This window comes from Marmota marmota, unplaced genomic scaffold (assembly GCF_001458135.2).
Source record: "Marmota marmota marmota unplaced genomic scaffold, marMar, whole genome shotgun sequence".
Classification (NCBI taxonomy): Eukaryota; Metazoa; Chordata; class Mammalia; order Rodentia; family Sciuridae; genus Marmota; species Marmota marmota.
In genome coordinates, this window is record NW_026000164.1 from 10,913,040 (window position 1) to 10,940,066 (window position 27,027).

Here is a 27,027-nt window from a genome sequence, read left to right on the forward strand (position 1 = left end):
CACTAGCAGTCTAGGTCAGTGGGGTCTTATTTATATGTGTGTGAACCATTTCCCATTGCTGAGTTTCTTTAAAGGATAAGTTGCTCTGTTCTGTTTAGAGCTAGCCATGTAGTACTTACTTATACTTACTTATACTCTATCTTCTTTCCAAAAGGAACTTGTGGTCTGTGCCAAACAAATATAATTGGTTTTAAATTTTTTTATTATTTACTGTTCCAAGTTTGGCAAATGATCTAAAACATAAAGAAAAGCTCTTAATGGAGTTACTTTGTCCATTCAGTTTACAGAAATAAAAGTTGTAGTATCGGGTGGTTTGTTTTGTTTTTTGTTAATTGCTTTTAGGGAAAAATACCAGCTTCTGTTTTTCTAGGCATTTATAATACTAAAAACAATGTAAGATTTCAGATGCTTTCTTGTATGATGAGTCTCTTAAAGATTTATGCCACCCAGGTTTTCATTCTGTTTTCTTTTTATTTGTTTGTTTTCTTTTTCCATAGATTCTCGCCTCTATTGAGCTGCTGGCCCGCTCATTGCCAAAAATTCACCGCAGTGCATCAGAACCCTCCTTGAATCGGGCTGGTTTCCAAACAGAGGATTTTAGTCTCTATGCTTGTGCTTCTCCAAAAACACCCATCCAGGCAGGGGGATATGGTGCGTTTCCTGTCCACTGAAACAGATTAAATGAGTGAGAAATTAAAGGAGGGTAGCAACAAAAAGAAATAAATGGACATGTGTTTGCTTATATGTTATATTGAACAGGATATTCTTTTCTTTTCTTTTTTAAGATGAGCCAAAGAACACTTGAGTGTTTAAACACTAGGTAAAATTTTTTCCCAATCTAAAATCCATACCCTAATATTGGATTTAACCATGTGTTTGTGTGTAAAAGCACACAAACATTACTAAAAACTGGCAGTGCCTCTTCCAGAGGCTTGATTTCCTGTTGTGAATTTGTTTTATTCCATTGGTCATTCTAATTATTAAACTTCAGTTTTCTCATGCAGCTTTTGTTATTAACTGTCAATCATCATTAGGGATGCCAGAGGAGATACATATTCACAGAGGGGAAGTTGACAATAGGTTAGCCTGTGTCAAATAGGGCAAACCAAAGCAGATCTAATTTAGGAAGTCACTAGAATTGAATAATCCTGTTCTTATTCTACTTAATATTTTTTCTATAACTATTTCTTTTTACTACTTTGTAGAAAATTTGGATGTTTATCTCCTTAAAGCAAATGACTAAATTTTTTAAAATAAATTGTGGGTGTAAATGACCAACGATATTACTGAGTGGCATGTTTGACATGAGTAAAATGGTTTAATTTTGGAATTTTAGTGGGAACGGGTTATAAATTGGAATTCCTTTTAGATTAGTTTTCTGTATATATTAAGGATATCTTACATGAATAGAAGTCAAATTTCCTTACTATAAAAATGCATTGCCCCCTTATTCTTATTCTCATCTCCTTTTCCCAAAAATAACTTCACAGAATTTTCTAAGAACTTTAGGTAATTCTGGTTGCCACATAATCACGTAATGATTTCTTCTTTAAGTTGCTACTTTAGAATATACTTATCTCTTGTGATATATATTATAGCAATCACTTTATCATTGTGTCTCATAAATTTCTGTCCCCTTTATATCCTTTGTCCAGCAAGATTCTGCTCTTGATGAATGCTTGCTCTTCTCTTTTTTGCATTCCACAATATGAAATTCTTCTAATACTTAAATATTCTTGTGTAGAAAATGACTACAATGTGGCATTCATACAGTACTCTTCTATGATTCAAAGGGAATCAAAAAGTAGGGAGGCAGTGTTGTGTTCTTATCAAAGATACTGCCAACTCTACTTATAGTCCTCTAACAAAAGCTGGACTCTTAACTACATCTTTACTTACTCATTTTAGATTTGTGCTAATTTTTAAATACAGCCAGCAACTGAAAGTTATTTCAGCAGACAGACATCTGCATATCCTTCTTCAAAGTCAATAAAGAAAAAAACTAGGAAAATTGTAACTTAATTATAATTTAGTTTTTAAATACCAGAGACAAACTTCTGAAATACTACTTGCATAGTTAGATTTCATTCAGGAAAACAACTCATTAATAACTATGGCGGCTGGGGTTGTGGCTCAGTGGTAGAGTGCTTGCCTCACATGTGTAAGGCACTGGGTTTGATTCTCAGCACCACATATAAATAAATGAATAAAATAAATGTCCATCAACAACGAAAAATAACTGTGACATACCTTTTGGCCCTCATTTAACTTAAGATAGGCATTGTGTCAAGCCTGTAATCCCAGAGGCTCAGGAGACTCAGGCAGGAGAATCATAAGTTCAAAGCCAATCTCAGCAATTTAGCAAAGCCCTAAGCGACTTAGTGAGACCCTTTCTCAAAATGAAAAATAAGGGCTAGGGATGTGGCTTAGTGATTAAGCACCCCCTGGGTTCAATCCCTGGTACTAAAAATAAAAAAGAATAAAAGAAAGGCATTGACATTATGACTTTATAGATTGATTAGTGCCTTTCAAGATAGTAAAAAAGGACATTTTTTCATATTTAAGAAAATTAAGGGATAAAAGAATGTAACATGTTGCAAAACATCAAAGTTAATGATTTCTAAAACCTCCAGTGTCTCTAAAGATAGGAGGGGTAGTAGTTAGTAAAGTTGTATGTATTCACAAAAAGAATAGCAGGCACCTGGCTAACAAAATTTTCACAAAATTGACTTAGTCTTGGAGTGCTCAAAAAAGTTTTGGGAATTTTGAAATAAAGATCGGAGGGTTTTGTGTTTTTGTTTTTTGTTTTACAGTGCTGGAGATCGACCCAGGCCCTTATGCATTTAAAGGATCTTTTTATTGATAGAACTCTTTGTATCATCTTCCAATATACCTGCCTTACTTATTTTTTCAGTAAAATTGATTTCTTTCTTTCTCCCCAACACTATCCAGCCCAGAAAACACTCCCACCATCCCAATCCCCGCCATCTGCATTTGACTTCTTTCATTTATGTCTTTTTTTTTTTTTTTTTTTTTGCCAGTGAGCATTGCTAAGCCCTGTTGAGCTGCTTAGGAACTCATGCCCATAGACAGTGGAGCATCCCTCCAGAGGTTGCATAGTAATTTAATATCCCTTCCAAGTTTGGCCCTCTAGATTAGTAGAAGAACCTGAAAAACATGGAAATATGGCAAGTGAGATGTTTAGATCAGAGAATAGGAATCTTTAGAATTAAATCAGCTTCTCTTTCTGTTTGTTGTTATTTGTTTGTTTTATGCTGAGTTTTAGATACAGTCTCCAAAAAAGGAAAAACATAGGGGCCGAGGTTGTGGCTCAGCAGTAGAGCACTCACCTAACACACGCGAGGCCCTGGGTTCAATCCTCAGCACCTCCATAAAAGTAAATAAATAAAATAAACATGTTGTGTCCAACTAATACTAAATAATAAATATTTTTTTAAAAAAAGGAAAAACATAATTTTTTCTAAGCATATGTAGAGCTACTCTTTCATTAGGTAATTGAAACAGGATGTTTGTTTTCTTGTGATTGATTACTTCTTTGCTAAGGCCTTGCCCTCAGATATTTTTTCAGTAAAATTGATTTCCTTCTTCAGAAGGCAACCTTGTTATAATATTTGCTTTACCTTTTAAAAGTTTTAAGAGTCAGTGATAAGAAATAAGATTTGTTTTGAGGTAAGTAGTTTAAAGACCATAGAATTTGGCCAGGCACGGTGGCTCACACCCATAATCCTGGCAGTTTGGGAGGCTGAGGCAGGAGGAACAAGAGTTTGAAGCCAGCCTCAGCAACTTAGTGAGGCTCTAAGCAACTTAGTGAGACCCTGTCTCTAAATAAAATACAAAATAGGGCTGGGGATGTGGCTCAGTGGTTAAGTGCCCCTGAATTCTCTCTCTAGTAGCCCCAACACCACCAAAAAAAAAAGACCACAGAATTTAATTAAATGCTTAATTCAGGTTAGTTTATTTTCAGGTATTATAATATTAGTCATTTAAATTATAAACCAGTTAAAATCATCCTAAAATGTATTATTTAACATACTAGCTTAAATGTCCTTTCTCTCAAATGGGTCATTCTCAAGAATATAGTCTGCCTTTTTAAAATACTATGAAATGAATACTACCAGTTATAGTCCTTTTTTGATTGAGAATTACTGAAGTATTAAGCATTTCTATAGCACTTTTCATTATACCATGTATTCCACCTCACTTGTGCTGTTTCTCTATGAATTCAGGCAGCCCAGGGTATCTATGCCAGAATGTTTCTTATCCTTTTGAAACTGCCTGAAAGATCATCACAAAAAGTTTACTGTGGTTTCAGTTGTCTCCTACATCTAAAGCAGTGATTGATTTGTATAAGGAACAACCTTTTAGATTTTTCATAGCATATTTTATCTTCAAGGAACTTTGTTAAATTGTGTGTATAATGACCATTGCAATACATTCAATTCTAGAATAGAGAATAATTGTTTATATTTTTAAATTAGTTAACAAAGTCCTTACCTTTCAAATAAATCATGTTATTTGAGGTATCTAAAAGCACAAGGTCTTGTTTTCTTAAAAGTCTTTCAAGTAATTCTCTGCCCTGTTCCCATTTTCATCAAATAGAAAATTAAGCTTAGGTTATCCTCAACCAGAAAGAAGGAGAAAGAAAATATTGTTTGTCTTTAATTTTTTTGATAAGTTCAGTTGATATACCAAGATTTTCAAAAAGTAGCAGATGTTTCACTTCAAATTACTTCACACAAGCAAAGTTGCCCCTGAATTCAAGTAATTGAGTAGGAGATGGAATCTAGAGATTCCCAGATAGGCAAAAAGGAATTAGAGTAGATTTATTTTTCAAAAGCAGATTCATCACCTGTTATTTCCATCTTTCCTTTAAAATTATTTGTGATTGCATGGATATTCATAGAGTTATTTTATTGCTTCCTAAACTGTAAGTTCTTTTTGTCTCCTCTACCCGCTCACCCAGAATCTGATTATGAAAAAACTTCATTTGATTAGAAGTAGTAGACTTGGTAGGATATCTTTAGTGTTTGTTTTACTCGCATGAGATTTGGAGTTTGTTGATAAGATGTTATTCTTTGGGGGTTGTTTTGTTCATTATTTTTAAGGCTAATATTTTAAGTTTGTGGAATAGGACAGTGCTCAACAAAATATGACCTAAATCTTATTTTCACATTGAATCGTGATGGATACAGTTAGTACTCATAGGAATATTGCAAGTCATTTTAAAGAAATTGATTAAAATACTGAAAATAATCTTAAAACTATAATGTACCCAAAAGTGAGCAATGATGGTGAGTATGTTTGTGTATTTCAAGTTTCTGTTAATATAATAGCTTCCTGTGATTGTGCTTGAAATCCTTCACTCTCCAAGGTCTTAGTAATTCGGCTCTTCATTTTAATCAGTGCCAAATTCCTTAATCCTTTTAACTTTAAGGTAATAATTCTTTTACCCTTCCCCGATCTTCATTTTTGCAACACCATGGTTAATTGTTTAATAAAAGGAATCCCTGAATAGAAGTAAGAACTATCTGCTGTTCAATAACTAGTTGAAATCAGTGTGGGAATACAAATTTTAATTTTTAATAAAATTGTTCAGGGGCTTGTTAATTGTTGAGAACCTGGGCTTTAGAGGCAGCACCTAGGTTAGCATTCCACAAGCATTCCACCATATTTATCTATCATATATACATATTTGGGTTCTTTCATACACTTCATCCATTTGGGGTTTTAAACTAGTGATGATGTTGCTAGTTTTGTAGTATATAACTAGTCACCATTCAATGAAATTTTACTGTCTTGAGGTTATTTTAGATAACTATTTTAAAATTAGCTTTTGTTCCACAGAGTGATCTTGGTGGATAAGTTGCTTGACCACTCTAAACCTCAACTTGCTCATCTATAAAATGAAGATAATAATAGGGTCTACTTCATAGGATTATTATGAGTGTCAGATGTAAATGTGTATAAAATGTTAAGTTGAGGCATCTGGCATGTCTGGCACTCAAAACAGTTGCTAATATCATCAGCATACAAATCCCAGGGTTCAACCAGTCACCAGGGTACTAGGTAATATGCTCTGCATTAGGACATGCTGACATTCTCTGGCAACCAAGTAGAATCTAACAGCCACGAAAAAATGGATAGGTTCTTCCTAGATTAATAGTGTATTCATATAAGTGATTGCTTAGATCCTCCTCAGACAGTGCTATGCAAAAAATGATGTTATAGCAGACTAAATTCTAATAATTGTCAATTATTAACCAACTCCCAGAAATTAACTTTAGTATTATATAGTAACGAGAACTGGCCTTGAGTTTACAAGTACCAGCTGTAGACAGAATGTTAGATGAAAAATAATGCCATGAAACTATCACAGTGGCACACACCTGTAATCCCAGCTACTTGGGAGGCTGAAGCAGGAGGATCACAAGCTCAAGGCCAGTCTTGGCAACTCAGACCCAAAATAAAATAAAAAGGACTAGGGAGGGCTGTGATTGTGCCTCAGTGGTAAAGCCCATGCCTAATATATGTGAGGCTCTAGGTTCGTCCTCAGCATCACATAAAAATAAATAAATAAATTTGTTGTGCCCATCTACAACTAAAAGAAAAGTTTTTTTAAAGAATCTGAAATTTATGGGCTGGGGATGTGGCTCAAGCGGTAGTGCGCTCGCCTGGCATGCGTGCAGCCCGGGTTCGATCCTCAGCACCACATACAAACAAAGATGTTGTGTCCGCCAAAAAATAAATATTAAAAAAAAAAATATCTCTCTCTCTCTCTCTCTCTCTCTCTCTCTCAAAAATAAAAAATAAAGAATCTGAAATTTCTTTTAAAAAAAGACTAGTGATGTTAGTTTAGTGGTAAAGAGCCCTGATTCAATACCCAGTACAAAAAATATTAATAATTCCAGGAAGCTTCCAAATTTGTCAAGCTTGAAGAAATATAGTACCTCAAAGGGACTTTATGATTTAAAGAACTCTTTATGCAGAGAATTAAGTTCAGTGAAAAGTGCCTAGGTTTAATTTTTTATAGTTGGAAAAAGTAAAATTAACTAGAAAGTGGGAGGTCTGGACTTCCTCTCCTGTCAAATGTGTGATGTGGACAGATCATTAGACCTTTCAATTGGTTTGTACAAAATGAAGATAAGGGCTGGATTGTGGCTCGGTGGTAGCACACTTGCCTAGCATGCGTGAGGCACTGGTTTTGATTCTCAGCACCACATACAAATAAATAAAATAAAGGTCCATCAACAAATTTTTTAAAAAATTAAATTTTTGTAGTTGTAGATGGACAGCATGCCTTTATTTTATTTGCTTATTTTTGTATGCGATGCTGAGGATTGAACCCAGTGCCTCACATGTGCTAGGCTCTGCCACTGAGCCACAGCTCAGCCCAACAACTAAAAATTATTTTTATAAAAACAAGGATAATTTCTTTCTTCTTCCTTATTATAGTGACTTTCATTATATATGTAATATGATAGATGAAAATGAGTTGATAATTTAGAGAAGTATTATGCAAATTGACATTGCAATTGTGCAACCAATTTCTTTTGAAATTTTGTTTTGAAACTATTTTTAGCTTGATCTAAACCATAACATATCAAACCCAGCTGTGAAACTATCTGCAGACTTGATATTTTATTGATATAGCTGAACCATACTTATCTATCATATATACATATTTGGATTCTTTCATATATTTCAGCCATTTGGGGTTTTAAACTAGTGATGATGATACTAGGTTTGTAGTATATAACTGGTCACCTTTCAATGAGATTTAAATGAAGTTTTACTACCTTGAGGTTATTTTTAGATAACTATTTTAAAATTAGCTCTTGTCCTCCCTTACAGGAGAATTTGCAGCCTTCAAGTAGTCACACCATCATGGCAGCATCTACTCTTTATTTAAGTCTTGTGTTCGTACAGTTTGTTAACATCAAAACACAATTCTGTTCCTCAAACCTTTTTTTTAAAGATATAAAATTTTCAATGCATAAGCTGGTATGGAACAGAATGGAGTCTCCTTTCCAACAAAAGAGGGAAGAATGTTTTAGGAACCGAATTCTCTGCTGCCAGTGTTTCTTCTTCACCACAAATACCACGTGCACACGTCTGCCCACTCCCAGGAAGAAAGAGGAGAGACCCTGAATTCTGACCTTTTGATGGTCAGGCATGATGGAAAGAAACTGCTGCTACAGCTTGGGAGATTTGCTATGGAAGGTCTGCCAGTCAACTTTGCCCTTCTAACCACCAGATCAGTTTGTGGCTGATCATCTGATGGGGCAGTTTCAATCACCAAGCATCGTTCTCTTTCCTGTTCTGGGATTTTGTTGTGGAGCTCTTTCCCCTGGCTACCATCAGTTAATTTCTGAGGAATGGAACAAAAATGCAGCATCCCCTTCCTGTGTGGTATATGTTCAGTCCTTGACAAATTCTATCACAGTGAAGCTCTATTTATTTGATTGGAGGTTGAGCGGTAAGGAGGAGTCTGGGAGCAGAGGAAAAGGGAATGCTGCATCTTCTTCCGGACCTCCCAGGTCTCTAGCCTCTGGTTGCCTTGCTCCCTGGGGCTCTGCCTAACCATGCAGGCTGGACAGTGCTGGCACATACCGCCTTCTTTTCTCATTGGGTCCAGCAATGAAGATGAGAGTTGGGGACTTGTTTCCTCCACAATGTAGCAAATTCTCAGGAAAATACAGTCTATATCTTCCTCTAAGCTCTTCCAGTCACTAAATACTTATGTGGCTACTTTGTCCAGGGCCAAAATGCCATGGACAGTATCTGATTAAAAGCCTGCAAAACTGCTTAATAACAGTTTTGAATGTGAGAAATTTATGTAATTAAATGTAAGGTACAGGTTTTAATTTCTGAGTTTCTTCTATTATATTTTTATTAAAAAGAAAATAATTTTCAGCTGTAATTGAATTGGAGTGAAATTATAGTTCCCACCAGAATTATATAGCCTGAAAACTGTATTTTTGTTACATAAACAACTTTTAAAGAAAGATCATTATCCTTTTCTCTACCTAAATATGGGGAGTCTTAGCATAATGACAAATATTTATAATTTTTAAATTAATGGTACTTGCTGGATCCACACTAACATCTTTGCTAATAATCTCATTGTTTCTTCCAATTGATTCCAACACTACATCCTACATCCACTTTCTAGTCTTTTACCTAGAATATGCAACCTGAAATAAAAATGGTGGTATCTCTATTCATTCTCCTCCTTCCTTTTTTCCCAAGCCTGGTCTTCAAAAGGTTGGATAATTTTGCAGCTGAGTTCCCCAAGCAGAGAATAGGAAAATCTTAGGGATGTCAAGACTGAGGTAGGGTGTGTGAAGCCTACCATCAGTTGTTTTTATAGAAAGAGCTGCTGAGGTATTGAGAACCTAAATCTGTCTTGTCTTTTCACAAATGGAAAATATAACCTAGTCATAGCTTCCCTTGACCTTTATTAAAGGGCAGATTATAAATCACCAAAGTAGCAAAGAAAGTGACCAGATGTATTAATAGAAATAATCTCCTTAGAATCACTTATCAGGATTGAGGAATCCAAATTAAATGAGATGTACTTAGCCCAGATGAGTCATAGCCAAGGACCTGAAGAAAATTCAACAGGACTTACATCAGGGAACCAGAAGTTAGTTAAATTTTTCAGATTATAATTCCTCTCCCACTATACTACATTTCATTAGATGAATTTTACTAAAATATCTTAATCAGAAGAAGGCCTATTGAAAATGTCATGGATTTAACAAAGGTTGTTCCAGTAAAATGAAATATATCCTAAGTTATTAACAGTTTTAACGATGTGTTTTTACTGGTTGTTTTTATTTTTATTTTATTTTTTTAATTTTTATTGGTTTTGGGGTTTTTTTGTTTGTTTGTTTTGTTTTGTTTTGCAGTGCTGGGGATGGAACCCAAGCAAATGCTCTACCACTGAGCCACATCCCCAGTCGGTGAAATGTTTTTAAGTCTTACGTGAGCAGAGAAAATTTAGAAATCAAAAGGTGTCTTCTGTGCATATGATGCTGCCTCTTTCTGAAAAGCATTGTTTATTTGTCCTTTTTAAATATATCTCTATAGATGGTTGTAAATATGGCTGTATTCCCTTTACAAAGATTGGCTCAGAGCTTAGATCCTCTCTGGAGAGAGCAGGGCTTGAATCATAGATATGTATGTGGGTCCTGCTGAGGAGCAGAGCCTGCTCTGTGTGCTGGGCCTGCAAGCGGGGCCACCTCAGCATCTGGGACAACTCCAGCATACTTAGGGAGGAAGCTTAGCATTCCAGTTTTCTGAATGAAATACAGGGTAATACTTTTTATCCTCCTTTCATTTTAAAGTAGATTGCTGTTTCATCTGAAAAGCTGATAAATGAAGCTGTGCCCAGAAGTCAGGCTCAGGGTTTTGAGAGATTTTTTTATGGAGAACTTTAGAAATAAATAAAATGTTTAAACCTTCCTTTTCTTTATTCCCATCAAATCATAGTTTTTCACTTTAGTTTACAAATGGCGAAAAAAGGAGTTTCTTTTGGGGTTTTTTGTTTAATTTTTTATGCTTACACTGCAGAAAGACTTGTTGAGCGCCTAAGAAAACAGAAGGAAGAAACCCTTGTTTGTGCAGAGCACTTTATGAGTAATTTGTGGAGACAGTGTGTGGCTGCTTCACCCATCATCTTATAAGGCTATAGCTGTCAGTCTTGTCCATAAAGTGGTTGCAGTGCCTTCTGCGGGTGTTTCATTTTTGGTTGAAAGAATGAAGCCTTCTAAAAAATTTGAAAGCAACTATAAAAGATTGTTTTTAAATAATATAATATTTCTTATGTTTTTTTTTCTTTATTATTAAACTAGGGTCTAGGACCCTGAAAATTGCCACTGAAATACTATTGACCCTCCCCCAAAAAAAACATGTTTTATAGAAGGGGTTTGTGAATAAAAAAATCCAATGTGATCATTTGTACTTACATGCACTTTAAAAGACTTTGTCAAGCTATCAAATTCTGGTTCCTAAACATCCCATCCCTGATTGTATTTGAGGTTTAGTAGGTCATACTGAGGCATCCTAGAAGCTGAAATTTCATATAAGTTATGTTTATGTTGGTATTAGAGAGGAAGAACATTAAAAAGAAATAATTCCAGCCTTCAGCACTGTCAGCCCAAGACTTTGTAAACACCCTCATTCTTGTGTGGTGTGTCACAGCTCTTGTATCACAGCGGGCTATCTTGTATCCATCAGGCACCGCTGGAGCTGCTGCACACCCCTCCTCAGACCCACCTGTCCCCACCCGCATACCCACCTCGCCAGGCTTTTGCAAATCTCTTCTAGCTGTAGTTTGAAACACATTGCAGGGTTCAGGTGACCTCTTCAAAAAAACTACCTCCTCAGGATGAGGTAATGAATAGTTATTTATCTTAAAATATGAAAAGTCAGGAGCTTTAGAACATGAAGATGATTTAAGATTTTAACTTTTATGTGTACTTCTATTTGAGCACTCTCATTTTGTCCTAAAGGGCATTATACATTTAAGCAGTGATACTGTAAAAAAAAAAAAAAAAATGTAGTTTGAGTATCTGAATGTTGTTGGAAGTGGTGCCAGAATCTGTTTAGGGGTACGTTTCAGAATCTTAACCTGAAGTCAGTTGCATGGAGTTAAATAGTTAGGGTATCGCTTCACTACCAGTGATATGATCTTAGTTTTCAGTAGGCTCAGCAAGGTAGCACATCTTCATAATGAGTTAGCCACAGCTTTGTCATTTGCACAGATACTCATGAGAGACTGCCCAGCCAAGAGGGTAGAGTGACTGCCCTTTATGCAAGATTCTCCTTTTTGTCCCAGTTGGAGTTTTTAATGCTAGAATATCAGATGTCAACTGTTAGGCCATAAACCACAGCCAGGACGGAAGGTTTACTGTGAGTAGGAATAGCAAGTAGCTTACAGGTCATACAGGAAATGGTGTAGGTGAGGCTCTAGAAAAATACCTTGACAATTTGCCAAATGATCTTACTGTGCCTTCATGATGCAATAAAAAAAAAAGCTAAAATTTTAGCAGAAATCAGTGATTTATGAAGAGAGCAGCCACTCTGGTTTAACTCAGCTGTGTTAATATTTTTTAGAGTGCAATTTAGACTGCAAAGATAAATGCACTAAAGAGTTTATAGCCAAAATCACATTTAAAAAATGAGAAAACACAAATTTTCAGTGAACAAAATTATTTTTTTAAAGCACATAATCCCTAGTATAGTCAGATATATTTATCACATAGAGCAACTAGGTTGAAAATACAATTCAGTGACATTTCTAGAGAAACTTTTTTCTACTCCCATCAGTTCTTCAAAGCATGGAACTTTTATACAACAGAAATGTTTGACAGACATTTTAAGAAACTGCTGTAGTTTAGTGTTGAAGTACTGTAATGCTGGGCAGCAATCATGTATTAACCTAATGAGAAAGGAGAAATTAAAATAGAGTAAAGAATTTGATTTAATTAGTTTCCAGAGTACTGCTGCCAACTTAGACACTGAATTTTCAGAGTTTGAAATGTAACTCACCTCCCAGACTTGTCTGCAAAATGAAGCTGAACTGTGCTACTAATCCTGTTGTAGTGTATGGTGGGGAGCCAAGGAGGGCCATCTCTGGAGACCTCCTTTGTGAAGGGCCATTGGAATTGTGAATGACCTAGCAGGTATGTGTAAAACTGGACGTACTTCATGGTGTGGTTCTTGTATCTTGTTTCATTCCTCACCACCCCCAAGAAAGCCAATGTATTGTCCCCAGCACATCCTTTAGCTGTTTGGCTGAAATACTGAAATGAATTACTAATGCCCAAGGAGGGCAGTAGCACCTCTGCCTGCAGAGGCAATGATTTGTAACTGACCAGAGGAGAGTAAGGTGACCAGTGCATTTGTGGTACATGTTTCTAGCTCTGGTAAAGTTAAATACTGGTAAGATGTTTGTTATATCAGTACACTTGACCATAAGCTTTTTTTTAAGTAACTTAATTTCACTTTTGTTTAGACATTTAAATTAAAATTCAGTCCTAATTGTTGTTCATTGTGAGAAGGATATTTAACAGTTCCTATTGGGTATTTTTGAAGTAGAAAAGGACAGCATCTGAAGTCCTAAAATCTTAAGGTAACAGGTAAAAAAAAAAAAAACATGAGGACACTTAGTCACCACCTCAACAAAGTAATCAAAGTAGATCCATTATTTCAGCACCCACAATTTCAACTAATTTAGTTTCATTAATTACTAAATCACTTTCAAAAAACATTTATTTAGCCGTTTTGACTAATTGTAATGATATAACCAGTTGTGCATGAGGACGCAGCCAGTGTATCATTTTTTGTGGTGCATTTTTTGGTAAGGAATTCTATAGATTGAAGTACTCTTTGAAAACAGAACTAAAATATATTTATTCATGTTAGTATCAAAAATTTTTTTGTGCAAACCATTTCCTTCTCCTGGCAGGCTGAGTACAGGATCCAGCACCCACAACCACTGGTTCCCATTGATACTGTAGATGCAGGGGAGTCGGGCAAGAAACGCATGAAGAGGTGCATAAGGAAAGGGTCTTGACAGGCTGGAATGGGGTTATGAGTTGAGGGGCTTTGTCATGTTTTGCTTTGAAAATCGCTCTCTTGCATTTGTGTTAAGCTTTTGATCCCGTGTGTCTTGGTGGGATGTGAGTTACATAAGAAACTGCAGAGTGTAGCCTAAGCAACAGGGTTACCAGACTAGGCACAGATGGAGAGAAAAGGGACCAAAATGGGGTGGGGTGGCAGTTCAGTCTGGGGAATAGGGAAAAATAATGTGAGGGTAAGAAATAAACTATAATTGCCAGAAATAAAATGTAAGAGTGCAATAAATGTGCTTTTTATTCTAAGCTGTGAACGGTTTTTTAAAAAAATCATTCCTAATACATTCACATATGTTCCATAGCTGATTAAAACCAGCTATGTAAACATATAATGCCTTTTTATTCATGTTAATTATCAACATAAGTGGCTAACCTTTATGTCTTATTTATCTTCATCTTATATTAGTTTACATGCCAGGGTGTGTGTGTGTGTGTGTTTATGTGTGTGTCCTGTGCACGCATGTGTGCACTGTACCCTTTTCCTTTCTTCATTTGAAAATGAATTCATTGGGTCCTGTTTCCTTTGGCCATACCATATGGTATAGCCTTGTTTGGCCTTCTTGATGTTGCCTGATTTGAAAGACTTATCACAGTGATATTTGTGGTAACCCCATTTGTTGGGTATACATCTGATCCTTTGCTCATTCAGCAGTTGCTGCTTCTCTTAAGATGGGATCATACAGCTGATCAGGGGATTGATTTGTCCATTCATCATGCATTTTCTTTGGTAGTTGTGATTACTCTTTGGTTTAGACTAAGGAAAAGGAAATCCCCCCCTTTTCATGTACTTCTTGGTTTGAGGACAAGTCTCCTGTAAGGGAGAAGAAAGGGAAATGCTTTGTGTTTAAACTGCAGTGAATTAACGACTCCTATTTCACCACCCCAAACCTTATGGCGGCTCACACATTCCTTTCTGTAATTGCCAGAGGTTTGGGTTTAGTTCACTTCAGTTCTGCTTAAGCATTATAAAAAGGCTCTCATGGAGTCTAGGGTGGCCCAGTAAAAAGGTGGGGACTTTTTCATTGTCCTCAGACTTCTCTATACCTGCTTTGCAAAAATTACAATGGAGTAACTATTTTTAAAGCTTATTTTTCAATTCATAAGAAAGACATTTATTTTCAGTCAAATGGATGATGTTTCCCTCTTATCCTTAACCCTCAATGTTTGCTTGAACTTTTTTTTTTTTTTTTTTTAATTCTCCTCCATACCCACTTCCTGATACTTTGGTTCTCTTACCTGCTCAGGTCCCTTCATTTGTACTTTGGAGTTTTTCTCATGTAAATTTGTATAATGGAACATATTGTTCAGTTTGGATAGAAAGCATGGAGAATTTTTAAAAAGATAGCTGAAAATCAGATTGAAGAAATTTATTTCTGTGTAAAGTTATTTAAAAAACTCTGTATTATATAAAAGGCAAAAAAAGTTCTATGTATTTGATGTGAATATGCGAATACTGCTATAATAAAGATTGACTGCATGGAGAAGTCTTTTTCAAGATTATTTTTCTAGCACTTACATTGAATAACAAAATTAGTCAATGGTTTTGACAGGTAGTTCTTGCAGGCAGTGGAGACTGAGAAATACAGATTTTGTTTCATATATAGTGTCATTACTGCTTTGTGAATAGAAGCTAAAGTTGTCAAGCTTCCTGCATGCTACACTCTACATGCTGTCCAACTTACATGTCTTACAGTGGTAACCAGTCTTTTATCAGGTGCTAGTGATGACCCTCAATTTGACAGTTTTGTAACCTTACGTTTCTTTAGTTTAAAATAAGCACTCTGTGTAATCACACAGTTCAAGTGTGTGCTTTAATTTGGTAAATTTAAAAATTAGTGTGTGGCCAGGCACAATGGCACACAATCCCAGTGATTCCAGGGCTGAGGCAGAAGAACAGCAAGTTCAAGGCCATCCTCAGCAATTTGGCAAGTCAGGCCCTGTCTTAAAAAATTCAAAACAAGGGCTGGGGTATGTAGCTCAATGGTAAAGCATCACTGCTTTCAATCACTAGAACAAAAAAAGAAAAAATATATATAAATCTGTAGAAATTCACCTTCACATTTTTTTCCAAATGTTTTGACACAACTTGCACTTTCTACATTAACAAAATATGCACACAAACATGCACTCATGTTTTCAACTTCATTCTTTTAAATCATTTTAATAAGTTCATTTTATGCATTTGATTTCATGACCTGAATTTTGAAAAACACCTAAAATATCTTTAGACAAAAATATATAAAATCACCAGAGGTTTCCAAAAGAGAAGTCAACAGTTTTAAAACTTCACCTGGAAATCCTGAGAACAGTATGAAAGACAGATAATTCCCCAAAGGGGCACAGGTCTAAGAATCTGGTTTCAGATTTTCATACCCTTCATGCCCCTCCAATTCTAAGAATGCTATCAAGACATTATTTTCTCTGAACTAGTTTTCTCATATGAAAAATGCAAATCTTTAATCCAAATGTTAGAGAAACTAATTTTTGAAAAGAACTTCATTCGTGATTATGACAGTAATTTTGGCCTTTTTTATAAATATGTATTAGAAATTTCCATAAAATGTTCCAGAATAGTAAATTCTTCAGTAATTATAAAATGCTGTTACAGGAGCTAGGGCTGTAGCTCAGTGATAGAGCACTTGCCTTGCACATGTGAGGCACTGGATTCAATCCTCAGCACCATATTAAAAAAATAATAATAAACATTTTTTAGATGCCATTACAAAGAACTGCTACATGAGCACTTCTGAAATTTTGTCAGGGGCTATGATTATTCCATCTATTATCTGGGTTATGTAGTCTCCCCAACTCAAAATGTTAATGCAGAGTTATTAAAGATAATCTGGCCCATGTCCTCTCATATTAGGAACCATATGAAGTGCTGAAGGATATGCCTTACCCAAGCTTGTGTAGCCAGGACACAAGATCAACATATATTGTTTTGTTATGATCATGATGGCAATGGGAACTTTGGATAGAAATGGGTGTTGACTCCAGGAACTAAGTTATGAGCTGGAAGTGCTAGATGTACTCATTAGCCCCTGCCATCCTCAATAAGGTAAAGCCACTGATGCTGAGGCAGGTCACATGTGGCTTGGGTGGCTCCTGCTTCCTTGACACTGCTGGCCTGTGGACCATGGTGCTCCTGATGAGGCGGTGGGGGCAACAGGTGCTCCTTTCTATAGAATAATGCTAAGGGCAAGCGGAACCAAGTTGACCACTGTTACCTTCTGATAACATGCACATGACAGGTGTTCCTTATACAGCACCTCATCTCAGATGCCTGTGTTATTTATAAAGTTTCCATAGGCAAACAGTTACTAAAATTTGACACTTGATCCTCAGCTGCTATCAGTAATGCTTTCACCAGCAAACTTTCAATTTATGCACATCTCTCCATCTACCAAGCCCACCCTGAAACTTACAGTGTACTTTTAGCTACTCATCAAGAAGAGAGTAACCACTCTTAATTCTGTTTGTTTTGCTTTGGTTTGTTTTTGGCAAGCGAGGAGTGGTATTACATCTGTTGAATATTTATTATTTAAGTCTGTTTTCATAATGGAGGGTTTCCTAAAAAACCAAACATTTCTTTGGGTTGTCACATAAATTTAGCTTAGACCCAGGGGTCTAGAAATAATTACTTCCATTTAAGAGTACTTCTTTCATGCCAGGTGTAGTTCTAAGAGCTTTACGTACTCATTGAATCCATTTTGCAAAGGAGATTCAGACAAGGTAAGTAATTTGCCCAAACTCACAGCAAATAAATGGTAGACCTAGGAGTCAGATCCAGCAAGTTTAACTCCAGAGACTGGGTTCTCAAAAGCATTATGCCAGCTTTTCAAACTAAGTTGAGGCCCACTAGTGAGTAGTATAATCAGTTTAGGAGGTCTCAACCAGCCATTCTTTTAAGTAGGTAGAAGAGAATAAAGCAAAATTAAGTGTGCATCGTAGGTAGGTATTGTTTCGTAAAACTTTTGAGAAATTTAAATTTATAAGCATATTAATACATAAGGTAACATAAAATTAACTGTTAGATATAATAAAGTTTTATACCATGTTGTGCTGACTCAGATAATCCAGCTCCACCTAGAGCCAGCCAGCCAGGATTTGAACCTCAGCTCTCCCTCTAACTGCTGTGTGATTTGGCAAATTACCTAACCCATCCACCCCATAGCTCAATTTCTTCATCTTGTAAAATAGAAATAATAATGTGAGGATTTAATAAACTAACATAAAGTGTTTGCAAGAGTGTCTGGCCCACAGTAAGTCTTCAGTTATTTCCTTTATATACTGCCATCAAAATAATGTACTCAGGGTTGAGGGTGGGGTCGGGGCTCAGTGGTAGAGCACTTGCCTGGCACGTGTGGGGCACTGGGTTCAAACCCAAGCACTACATAAAAAAACTAAGTAATGAACATCTACAAATAAAAATATTTTTTAAAAAATAATGTGCTTAACATCTCTTTTGGACCCTCACACATTTAAGTATTTTCCCATATGCTATACAGCAAGATAGAGGCACACTCCTCTGAAAAGGCAGGAACAATTTTTTAATATCAACTCAAATTGATTTCATAGCCCAAGCCTGGTAAATTAGAATTCCAGTATTTTTTTTTTTAGTATTTTAACTGTAGATGGACATAATATTGCTATTTTTTTATGTAGAGCGGAGACTCAAAACCCAGTGCCTCACACATGCTAGGCAAGTGCTCTACCACTGAGCCACAACCCCAGCCCTCCAATATTCATTTTTTTAATTCTTTTATATGTATATTTTAGTTGTTGGTGGGCTTTATTTTCTTCATTTATTTATATGCATATTTATGTGCTGAGATTATTTATATATTTTATTTATATGCTGAGAATCAAACCTAGTGCCTCACACATGTTGGGCAAGCACTTTAACACTGAGCCACAACCCCAGCCCATCTCCAGTATTCTTTTCAACAAAAGAATTATATTTTAAAAGTTATCTTTTAGTTCAAGTCAAGCAAATAGGATTTTTTAAAAAATATTTCTTCTTAAGTTTTAGGTGGATACAACATCTTTATTTTACATTTATGTGGTGCTGAGGATCCAACCCAGTGCCTCGTGCATGCTTGGTGAGCACTCTACCACTGAGCCACAACCCCAGCCCCAAGCAATTCTGATTTCTAAGGAAAAGAACTAATGAGATTATCTATTGAGTTCACTGTTATAGATTATATTCTTTCTCCAAAAGAACTTTATTAAGGGGAAGACAACAGTGAGACCTAAAATGTACAAAGTCCAGACATGATGATGCACACCTGTAATCTCAGCAACTCCTAAAGCTGAGGCAGGAAGATCCAAGTTCAAGGCCAACCTGGGCAACTTAGCAAGACCCTGTCTTGATAAATAAAGGACTGGGGGTGTAGCTCTGGAACCCCTGGGTTCCACTGAAAAATAGATTTTTAAAGTACAGAGCAACCTGATGGTCTTTTAAAAGTAAAGACCTAAACACTTTTGTGAGCTGAGACAGTTGCCCCTACACAGGTTGTCTGCAGCACCCCTTGCAACAGGCCTAGGACTGTTGGAACCGCCAATGGGGAAGGGGTCACTGTCCCATGCTGTTAATGTGCCCTCTCTGTAACAAGTGTAGAGAAGCAAAGGAGAAGAGGAAACCCAAGTACTATAAAATCAAGCTGAACATGATGGTGCACGCGTGTAATCCCTGGAGGATTATAAATCTGAGGCCAACCTCAGCAATTTAGCAGATGCTTAAAAAAATTAAAAAATAAAAAGGACTAGGGATGTAGCTCTGTGGTAAAACACCCTGGGTTCAATCCCAAGGTGAAAAAAACAAAAAGAAAGTGCCAGGCATGGTGGCACATGCCTGTAATCCTAGCAGCTCAGGAGGCTGAGGCAGAAAGATCGTGACTTCAAAGCCAGCCTCAGCAACTTAACAAGGCCCTAAGCAACTCAGTGAGACCTTGTCTTTAAATAAAATATGAAAAAGGGCTGGGATGAGGCGCAGTGGTTAAGCATCCCCCCCCCCTCCCCGTTCAATCCCTGGTACTAACCCTGCTTAAGGCCTGCCGGAGGTTGCTCACAGCATTTAACATAAAATCTGAACTCATCATCATGTCCTACTAACATCATCTACTGCCACATTCTCCTCACTTGCTGAAACCACACTGGACTTTGTCTCAAACACAGCTGCCACCATTTCACCCTAGATCTTGCTTCTGCTGCTCCTTGTCCCTAACACACCTTTCCTTCAGGCGCTACTTGTTCAGCTCAAACATCTTCCCTGACCACCCACAAGAGCAGTACACCTACCTCACCCACTTCTAGCATTACCCAGTGATATTTCCTTCAAAGCACTTAGTAAATCTCATGCAGTTACTGATTTACTGCTTGTCTTCCCTTCCTAAAATTTAAGTTTTCTGAGAATGGAATCTTAGTTGTCTTATAGCACTGAATCCCCAATGCCTAAATAGTCAAAAACTTTTAAAAAACAAATAGTAGTGCTTCTGGGCAAGTCAACAAGCTACCCTATATTGAAAACTTTTTATCTGTGAATGAAGGAAAAGTCTGTCCCATCTATTCTCAGAATGCTGCAATGCTATAGAAAGTTGGAAAGTACTTTGAAACACATTTTAGCAAATCCTATTTCATCTTGTCTCCCACTCTTCTGGTCCTAAGAATTAAAAGAAGAGATTTAAGAGTCCTACAAAAGGCCACTCAACACAATGCCCAGCCCATAGGAGATACACAGGCAATAAATGGTCTATACTGACCCCTAACCTCTACTCTCAGCACAAGAATCCACCTGCAGTAGAGAAATGGTGACAGTGGCCACATTACCTGTCCACATGCATGTGAAGAAGACGTTAGCTAAGGAGGAGGCAGTTCTGCCCTGCAGTTATGCATGAGCTATGGAGTCAGACCTTACCTCACCCTTTACCAGGGTGCGATGCTCAGCAAGTAACTTCATCTCCCTGTTCCTTAATGTCCTACATCACAGAACACCCAAGGGAATGAGCTGAAAGGACAGGTGAACCACTTAGCACAACAGATGGGGCCCAGGAAATAAAAGGTAGTTGTCACTACCAGAGACACGATAACTCAGTTCTTCGTTCTTGGCTTTATTTTTTTGTTTATTGTTTTTCCAAATCACTTTAATATACAACTTTTAATGTACTCTATGAAGTCCATAATTTCTTGAAATTCTCACCTTGCTCCTGCAGGAAAACAAAAATGGAAAGTTTTAAGTACTTTTATACTTACTAATCAAAATCCACATTATTCAAGCATTTATTGAGCTCTGACCATGTGAGTAGCCTATAGAGGAAGAAGCAAAATCACGGTCTTTCAAAGGGTTTACGTCCAGTCATCAACACAAAGTGTTAATGCAGGTGTGTATAGGAATACTAGAACACTTGGGAGAACACGGAGATTAGTGTTAGCTGGGCACAGGCACATAGGTTACACAACTGAATCTCTGAGACTTGGCGGCTGAGGCAGGAGGATCTTAAGTTCAAAACCAGCCTCAGCAACTTAGGGAGATCCTGTCTCAAAATAAAAAGGGGCTGGGGTTGTAGCTCAGTGGTAGAGCACTTGCCTACCATGTGTAAGGCACTGGATTCGATCCTCAGCACCACATAAAGATAAATAAAAGTAAAGGTATTGTGTCATCTCAACTAAAAAATTAAAAAATAAAAAGTGCTAGGGATGTGGCTCAGTGGTTAAGTGCCCCAGGGCTCAATCCCCAGTACCAAAAAAAAGGTAAATGAGAATGTCAATGCCTGAAGGTTTGGAAGGGAAATGGGATTCTCCTAATACTTCCCTTCTTTCAGTAAAGAATGGAAAATGGTTCAGGATGGGGGTGGCTCTGTGGTAGAGCATTCACCTACCACTTGCGAATTGAGGGCCAAACTTCAATCCCCAGCATCGCAAAAAAAATGAAAGACCTTAACCCTTTGTAGTTCAAACAATTTCCATATACTTAAATTCCACAGTTACAGACCCATATGCTGGATCTTTCCATTTAAATGGTGAGAAAAGGGAGGACACTGTTTTTGTTACCACATACCATAAACTCCCTGTCTTGTTTACTCACCACTGTATTCCTGGACCTGGCACAGAATTGGTCTTTCTGTTGTGATTCTGTGTTGGGGATTGAATCCAAGGCCTCACACAAGCAGAACTAATATGCCTTTGATCAAATGGATAGATAAATGGGACCCTAAAACTGTAACCTTAAGGAAAACTAATTTTTTAAAATATATAATAAAAAGGAAAATAAGACCAAAAGGGCAGAAGGAGCACAGGTGAAAATAATTAAAGCAAAAATTAGATACATGACATGATTAACTGTGCTTCATGCTGCTAGAATATGCAGTTCCTTCAAGACTGTCAAAGGTACAAAATAAAAACAAATATTCATGACAAAAAGGTAAAGAATAACTTAGAAATAGGAACTTAGGGAATACTTACTTGGAAAGAGCTGAGTGTACACTTTCAGTCTTCATCATCAGGAGGGATACCTAATTCCTCATCTGTCCACTGGGAAGGATCTGGATATGTAAAATGACCCTAGTCACACCATTCAAAAGAAAAAGAAGTCAGGCATCTAAGTTAAATATAACTAATTAAATTTCAAAAGAAATCTTAGAAGAAAAAAAAAAAAAAGGAGTAAGGCTTACTGCCATATATACAGCCCTTAAGTACCACAGGAACAAATTCTCCCTTAATTAACTGTTGGCCCAACTATTGTTTAATCTGTTCATCATGCACAGTGGCCTGAATTTTTAAGTCTCCCCATTATGGAGGCACCAGCCTAAACCAATTTGTGATAGAATATAGGAGGAAGTGGAGGCAACACATTTCAAAGATACTGCATATCTGGACAATGTCTTAAATATAAATGTTTCCAACTCCTGTCATTCCTACTATGAGATCTGGGAGCCTCAGGTTGATGTCAGCATCGTCAATCCTCACCTAGAAACAAATCTGTCTGTATCATCTCATGGTAGTAGCCAAGTATACTACTGACAACTGACCTACAATGAAACGGGTGTTTTAAACAGGAAATGTGCTGCCAGTTCACCTAACCAGCTCTTTCAAAGAATTATTTTTAAGAGAAATGGGATATAAAGCAACCTGATGTTTCCAAATTTGTATACCATTTAAGGTTTTTTCCTATCTTGAAAACAAACTCAAATGTACTAAAAGCCAAAGTACTCTGGACCCACAAGCACAGATTTCAGAAAAATTAACTCATATCCAAGCCATTCTAACTTGCCTCTGGAGAGACTGGAGAACACTAATAATCATTTAAGTATTTAATCCACCAATGAATCCGCAGTTTAGATGGTAAGAGAATTAATTTCTCATCTCCCTTCCAAATATGAAAACCTAACAAAAACCATAAGATGTGGACTACCAAAATGTACACGATCAGGTGAGGTCAAAAGGTAATAAGTTTCAGGCTGGGACTGTAGCTCAGTGGAAAAGCACTTGCCTAGCATGTGTCAGGCAGTGGGTTCAATTCTCAGCACCATATATAAATAAATAAAATAAAGGTCCACTGACATCTAAAAAATATTTTTAAAAAAGTATCATATATATTCCCACCCCCCACCAATAATCCCAGCGGCTCAAGAGGCTGAGGCAGGAAGACCATGAGTTCAAAGCCAGCCTCAGCAATGGCAAGTTGCTAAGCAACTCGGTGAGACCCTGTCTCTAAATAAAATACAAAACAGGGCTGTGGATGTGTTTCAGCGGCCCAGTGCAAGTTTCATTACCAATGGGATTCCTGCACACATATGGACAACACAGTAGTGAAGGGAATATATTCACACAGGAAATAATGGTCTAGAAACAGAAAAACAAACTACACTGTTATCCTACCTTCCCTTCCCCTACTCAATAAAGGACAAGAAACTGAAGTCTCTGTACTTACCAGCACAGCATCTGAATCATGCCAAAAGCGCCAGAGAATCCAGAACCACATGGTCGCACTGAAGAACTCACCCAGGATCACCTGGTATCTGGTCAGCTGGGGAAACTGCCTATACCGAGGCTCAATATGCACACCACCACCAGCACTAGCAGACAAAACCAAATGGGAAATGATTTGCTATGTTTTCTTGATACTTACTGGAAATTGAACCCAGCGGGACTCTACCACTGAGCCACATCCCAGCCCTTTTTATTTTTTATTTTGAGACAGTCTTGCTAAATTGCCAAGGATGGCCTCAAACTTGCAAATTCTCCTGCCTCAGCCTCCTAAATCTTTGGGATTCCAAGTGGGCACCACTGCACCCGGCTATATTTTCAAAAAAGTAAGCCGTCCAAAACCCTGAGTTACATCCTAGAAATTAAAGCTAACATTTCTTATTCCCTCCACCAAAGTACAGACAAAATGATAAAGGTTTGTAATCCCTTTCATTTAGCTTGCTTTAAATGTGCATAGCACACTATGACTGTTATGTTCCACACTAGATTAACTACTACACTGAAACAAACTAGATAAGACACTCTGAGCAACCTTCCAAATCAAAAAAACTATCACAGATGAAATTAAATATATAAGGTATAAATAATATATAAAATTCATATATATTCCCACCCCCCACCAATATCACTGACCAGGCACAAAATTCAAGAGCAATCCAAGTAAAAACAAAGCCTGGAAACTGGTCAAGTGCTGAAGCTGTCATTTACCAACTGTCCTAGAACTTCCACCCTGACAGCTACAGGACAAAAGAGGCAGACTGAGTGAGACCAACCAAGACCAGCAGTCTAATTATTAGGCCCCATGGCAAAAGGGTGAATGAAAAATAAACCATGGAGAAGCCAGTCCTTAGGTAGATTTGCATCTGAATTCACACTACCAGGGTTGGCCTGTGGTCCCATAACCCAAGCCGAAAATTTAAAGTAATCTTGGATTGGCGGTGTCCTCAAGAGGCTACCAGAAGCAAGACCTCAAAGAATTCAAATAAATGAGCATGTCCAAGGAAAACATGCTCACAACCAAAAAATACATCAAAGTAAGATACTATGAGTGAGTCCTGTAGGAAGGAAATAAATTGGGAAGAAATACCACCCCAAAAAATAACAGATCGAGCTGAAGACTCACGCCTGTAATCCCAGCAACTCCGGAGACTGAAGCAGGAGAACCGCAAGTTCAAGTCCAGCCTCATCCGCTTAGCTAGACCCTGTCTCAAAATAAAAAATAAAAAAGAGCCGGAGCCGGAGCTGGGGCTGGGGTTATGGCTCAGGGGTAGAGCTCACCTAGCAGACGTGAAGCACTGGGTTCAAACCTCAGCACCACATAAAAATGAAATAAAGATATTATCCTCACCTACAACTAAAAAATAAACATTTAAAAAACAAAGGGCTGGGGATGTGGCTCAGTGTAAAGCGCCCCTCCGTTGAATCCCCAGTACCAAAAAAAAAAAAAGAAGCAAAATAGAATCGTTCCAACCTAGGATTTCTAAACGTCAAATTTAAAAAGCAAAAACGCCCTGTAGTCGTGAGATTCACGTTTTAGGGACATCCATCCATCAAGCCCTACTGTTTTCCGACCTTAAGACCCGCGGCTGCCCAGGATTCCCTCCAGGGCTCCGTCGCCTCCCGCCGGACTCTCGGGCTGTCCCGCCCCAGCCCCCGTTCTTTACCGCACGCGCCCCGCCCCACGAACTCGGCCACCCGGACGGACCACAAGACCCAGCGTGCCCCGCGCGGGGCCGCGTGCGCGCGCACCGCCCAACCTCCCGCCTCAAGGTGAGGGCGTCCAGACTCGGCGCGGGCCGTCAGTGCCTGCGGGAGCGCTCGCCCCGCGCCCCACACTCACTGGCGCACTCCGCTGCCTCCACCCGTCCGTGCGCAGCAAGCTCTGAAGAGGCGGCCTCCTCCGCGAGCGAAAGGCGCCAGTCGGGCCAGAGCCGACATGCTCCCAGCGTCCCGACAGCCGTCCCAGGCCGCCCGCCCTGCTTGCGTCACTTCCCCAGATTCTCCGCCCCGTGGCGTCACTGGCCGTCCTAGTCCGCCGAGGGAGACGGAGTGCGGGGAGGCCAGATCCAGGCGTCAGCAAGGTACGGTTCATCGGCGCCGCGTAGGGAGGCTGCAGGCGAGCTGTTCTGGCCCGCCCGGGCGTGGGCTGGGCGGAGCCTGGAGACCTGTGACTCCCGCTGGGCGAGGAGCGTTGTCCACTCTCCCTAGCCAGAGAAACTCCACAGTCACTCTGAGCTGGGTCCCCGTGCCCTTGCCACTCTCCTGCTCCCGCTGCACTGTTCTCCGGACTCCTATCCATAGGACGTCTAGTGCCGCATCCTTGCGGATCCAGTGGTTCTTCCAAAGTATGAGTACTTAGACTGGCGGGATCAGAATCCCTGAGACGCCCAGTCCCAGATACTCAGGATTATGAGTAGGGCCAAGGAATCTACATCAAGAAGGCTCCTAATTCTTTAGTCCTTAGGATGAATCCATTGACATTAATATATTGGGGTGGGGGGAGTAAACCCTGGAGAGCTCTATCACTGAGCTACACCCCTGGCCTTTTTGTTATTTTTTTTTTTTTTTTCAGAGTAGAAATTAGAAGTTTATTAAAGGACAGCAGAAAAGACTTCTCCCGGAGGAAGAAGGGGACCCAAGAGGTGGAATCCGTGGAAGGGATGTTGTCTCCCTTTTTTATAGTTCTTTCAGTGATGGAATGTAGGTGGGAAGGCCCAGGGCCAAAGAAGTAATCTGGTCAGGAAGGACTTCTGAGTCAGCACCTTTTTGCTGGGGGCTGTTCATTGACATTTCTTTGAGGTGGACTTTGGCCTAGGGCCTTTTCAGGACTTCATTAACATTCCATGAGTTGTCCTGCGTTTCCCGGAATCATTGCCAGCATGGCCTCCATTTTAGATTTCACTCGGTATTAGACCCGATTTACCTAACTACACTGACTACCTAACTTTAAATCTGGCTTCATTCCCCCCTCTAAGTTGGGAACTCCTTACTGCTGTAAGGAAGGGGGGCGAAGAAGATCTTTCTGGCTTCTTCAGGCTGAGAAGGGACGATGTGGGGCAAGCAGTTTGGAGTCCCCCTTTAAAATCAAATCGGGTGTATCGAGTGGTCCATGATAAAAGTCCAATTGAGAAGTAATAGGCTGGAGGGCCATTTGAGTGTGGATGGTCTATAAGAGAAACAAGAATTCATTAGTACTGGAACCATATTGATGCAGCAATAAACGCCATAGCACAGGAATATGCCAATGAGTATGATGGCAAAGACAAAGACTAACAATGTTTTCCACCAGGAAGTACCAAGAACTAGGAGATAAGGTATTGTTTCCATGACAAAGTTGCTGAGGACATGGCTTCTATCTGAGCATGTAAATCTTTAAGGA

At 38.4% G+C, this 27,027-nt stretch overlaps 3 protein-coding genes across 14 annotated transcripts in view; 2 read left to right on the forward strand and 1 right to left on the reverse strand.

Moving 5' to 3' along the window:
* Braf (B-Raf proto-oncogene, serine/threonine kinase) overlaps nucleotides 1-15,148 on the forward strand; it is a 111,451-nt gene extending 96,303 nt beyond the window's left edge. For 6 of the 10 annotated variants that reach the window (XM_048786818.1, XM_048786819.1, XM_048786821.1 and 3 more), the window contains one exon: nucleotides 7,873-15,148. In XM_048786818.1, coding sequence (XP_048642775.1) covers nucleotides 7,873-8,169 — 297 coding nt within the window. In that variant the 3' untranslated portion in view covers nucleotides 8,170-15,148. Of the gene's footprint in view, nucleotides 1-497; nucleotides 3,085-7,872 lie in introns of those variants that run through there. The other 4 variants (XM_048786820.1, XM_015493886.2, XM_048786826.1 and 1 more) reach the window with 2 other exon arrangements.
* A 5,612-nt stretch (nucleotides 15,149-20,760) lies between these two features.
* On the reverse strand, nucleotides 20,761-26,151 carry Ndufb2 (NADH:ubiquinone oxidoreductase subunit B2). 3 transcript variants are annotated; one of them, XR_007341835.1, is made up of 5 exons: nucleotides 25,489-26,150; nucleotides 24,772-24,850; nucleotides 23,593-23,737; nucleotides 22,125-22,223; nucleotides 20,761-20,869 (listed from the first exon to the last, which is right to left on the reverse strand). XR_007341835.1 is itself a non-coding variant. In XM_015493762.2 (4 exons), the coding sequence occupies exons 1-3, from the start codon at nucleotides 25,584-25,586 to the stop codon at nucleotides 22,149-22,151; spliced, it is 318 nt and encodes a 105-aa protein (XP_015349248.1). In that variant the 5' UTR covers nucleotides 25,587-25,650; the 3' UTR covers nucleotides 20,761-20,869; nucleotides 22,125-22,148. The 3 variants fall into 3 exon arrangements, 2 of the variants coding, with proteins under 2 accessions (XP_015349248.1, XP_048642785.1); XM_015493762.2 differs by lacking the exon at nucleotides 24,772-24,850 and having other exon boundaries at nucleotides 25,489-25,650; XM_048786828.1 differs by lacking the exons at nucleotides 23,593-23,737; nucleotides 24,772-24,850 and having other exon boundaries at nucleotides 25,489-26,151.
* The window catches only part of LOC125611626 (endogenous retrovirus group FC1 Env polyprotein-like), a 13,549-nt gene continuing 12,139 nt past the window's right edge, over nucleotides 25,618-27,027 (forward strand). The window contains exon 1 of the mRNA XM_048786827.1: nucleotides 25,618-25,729. The gene's annotated coding sequence lies outside the window, so the exon portion shown is untranslated. The remainder of the gene's footprint in view (nucleotides 25,730-27,027) is intronic.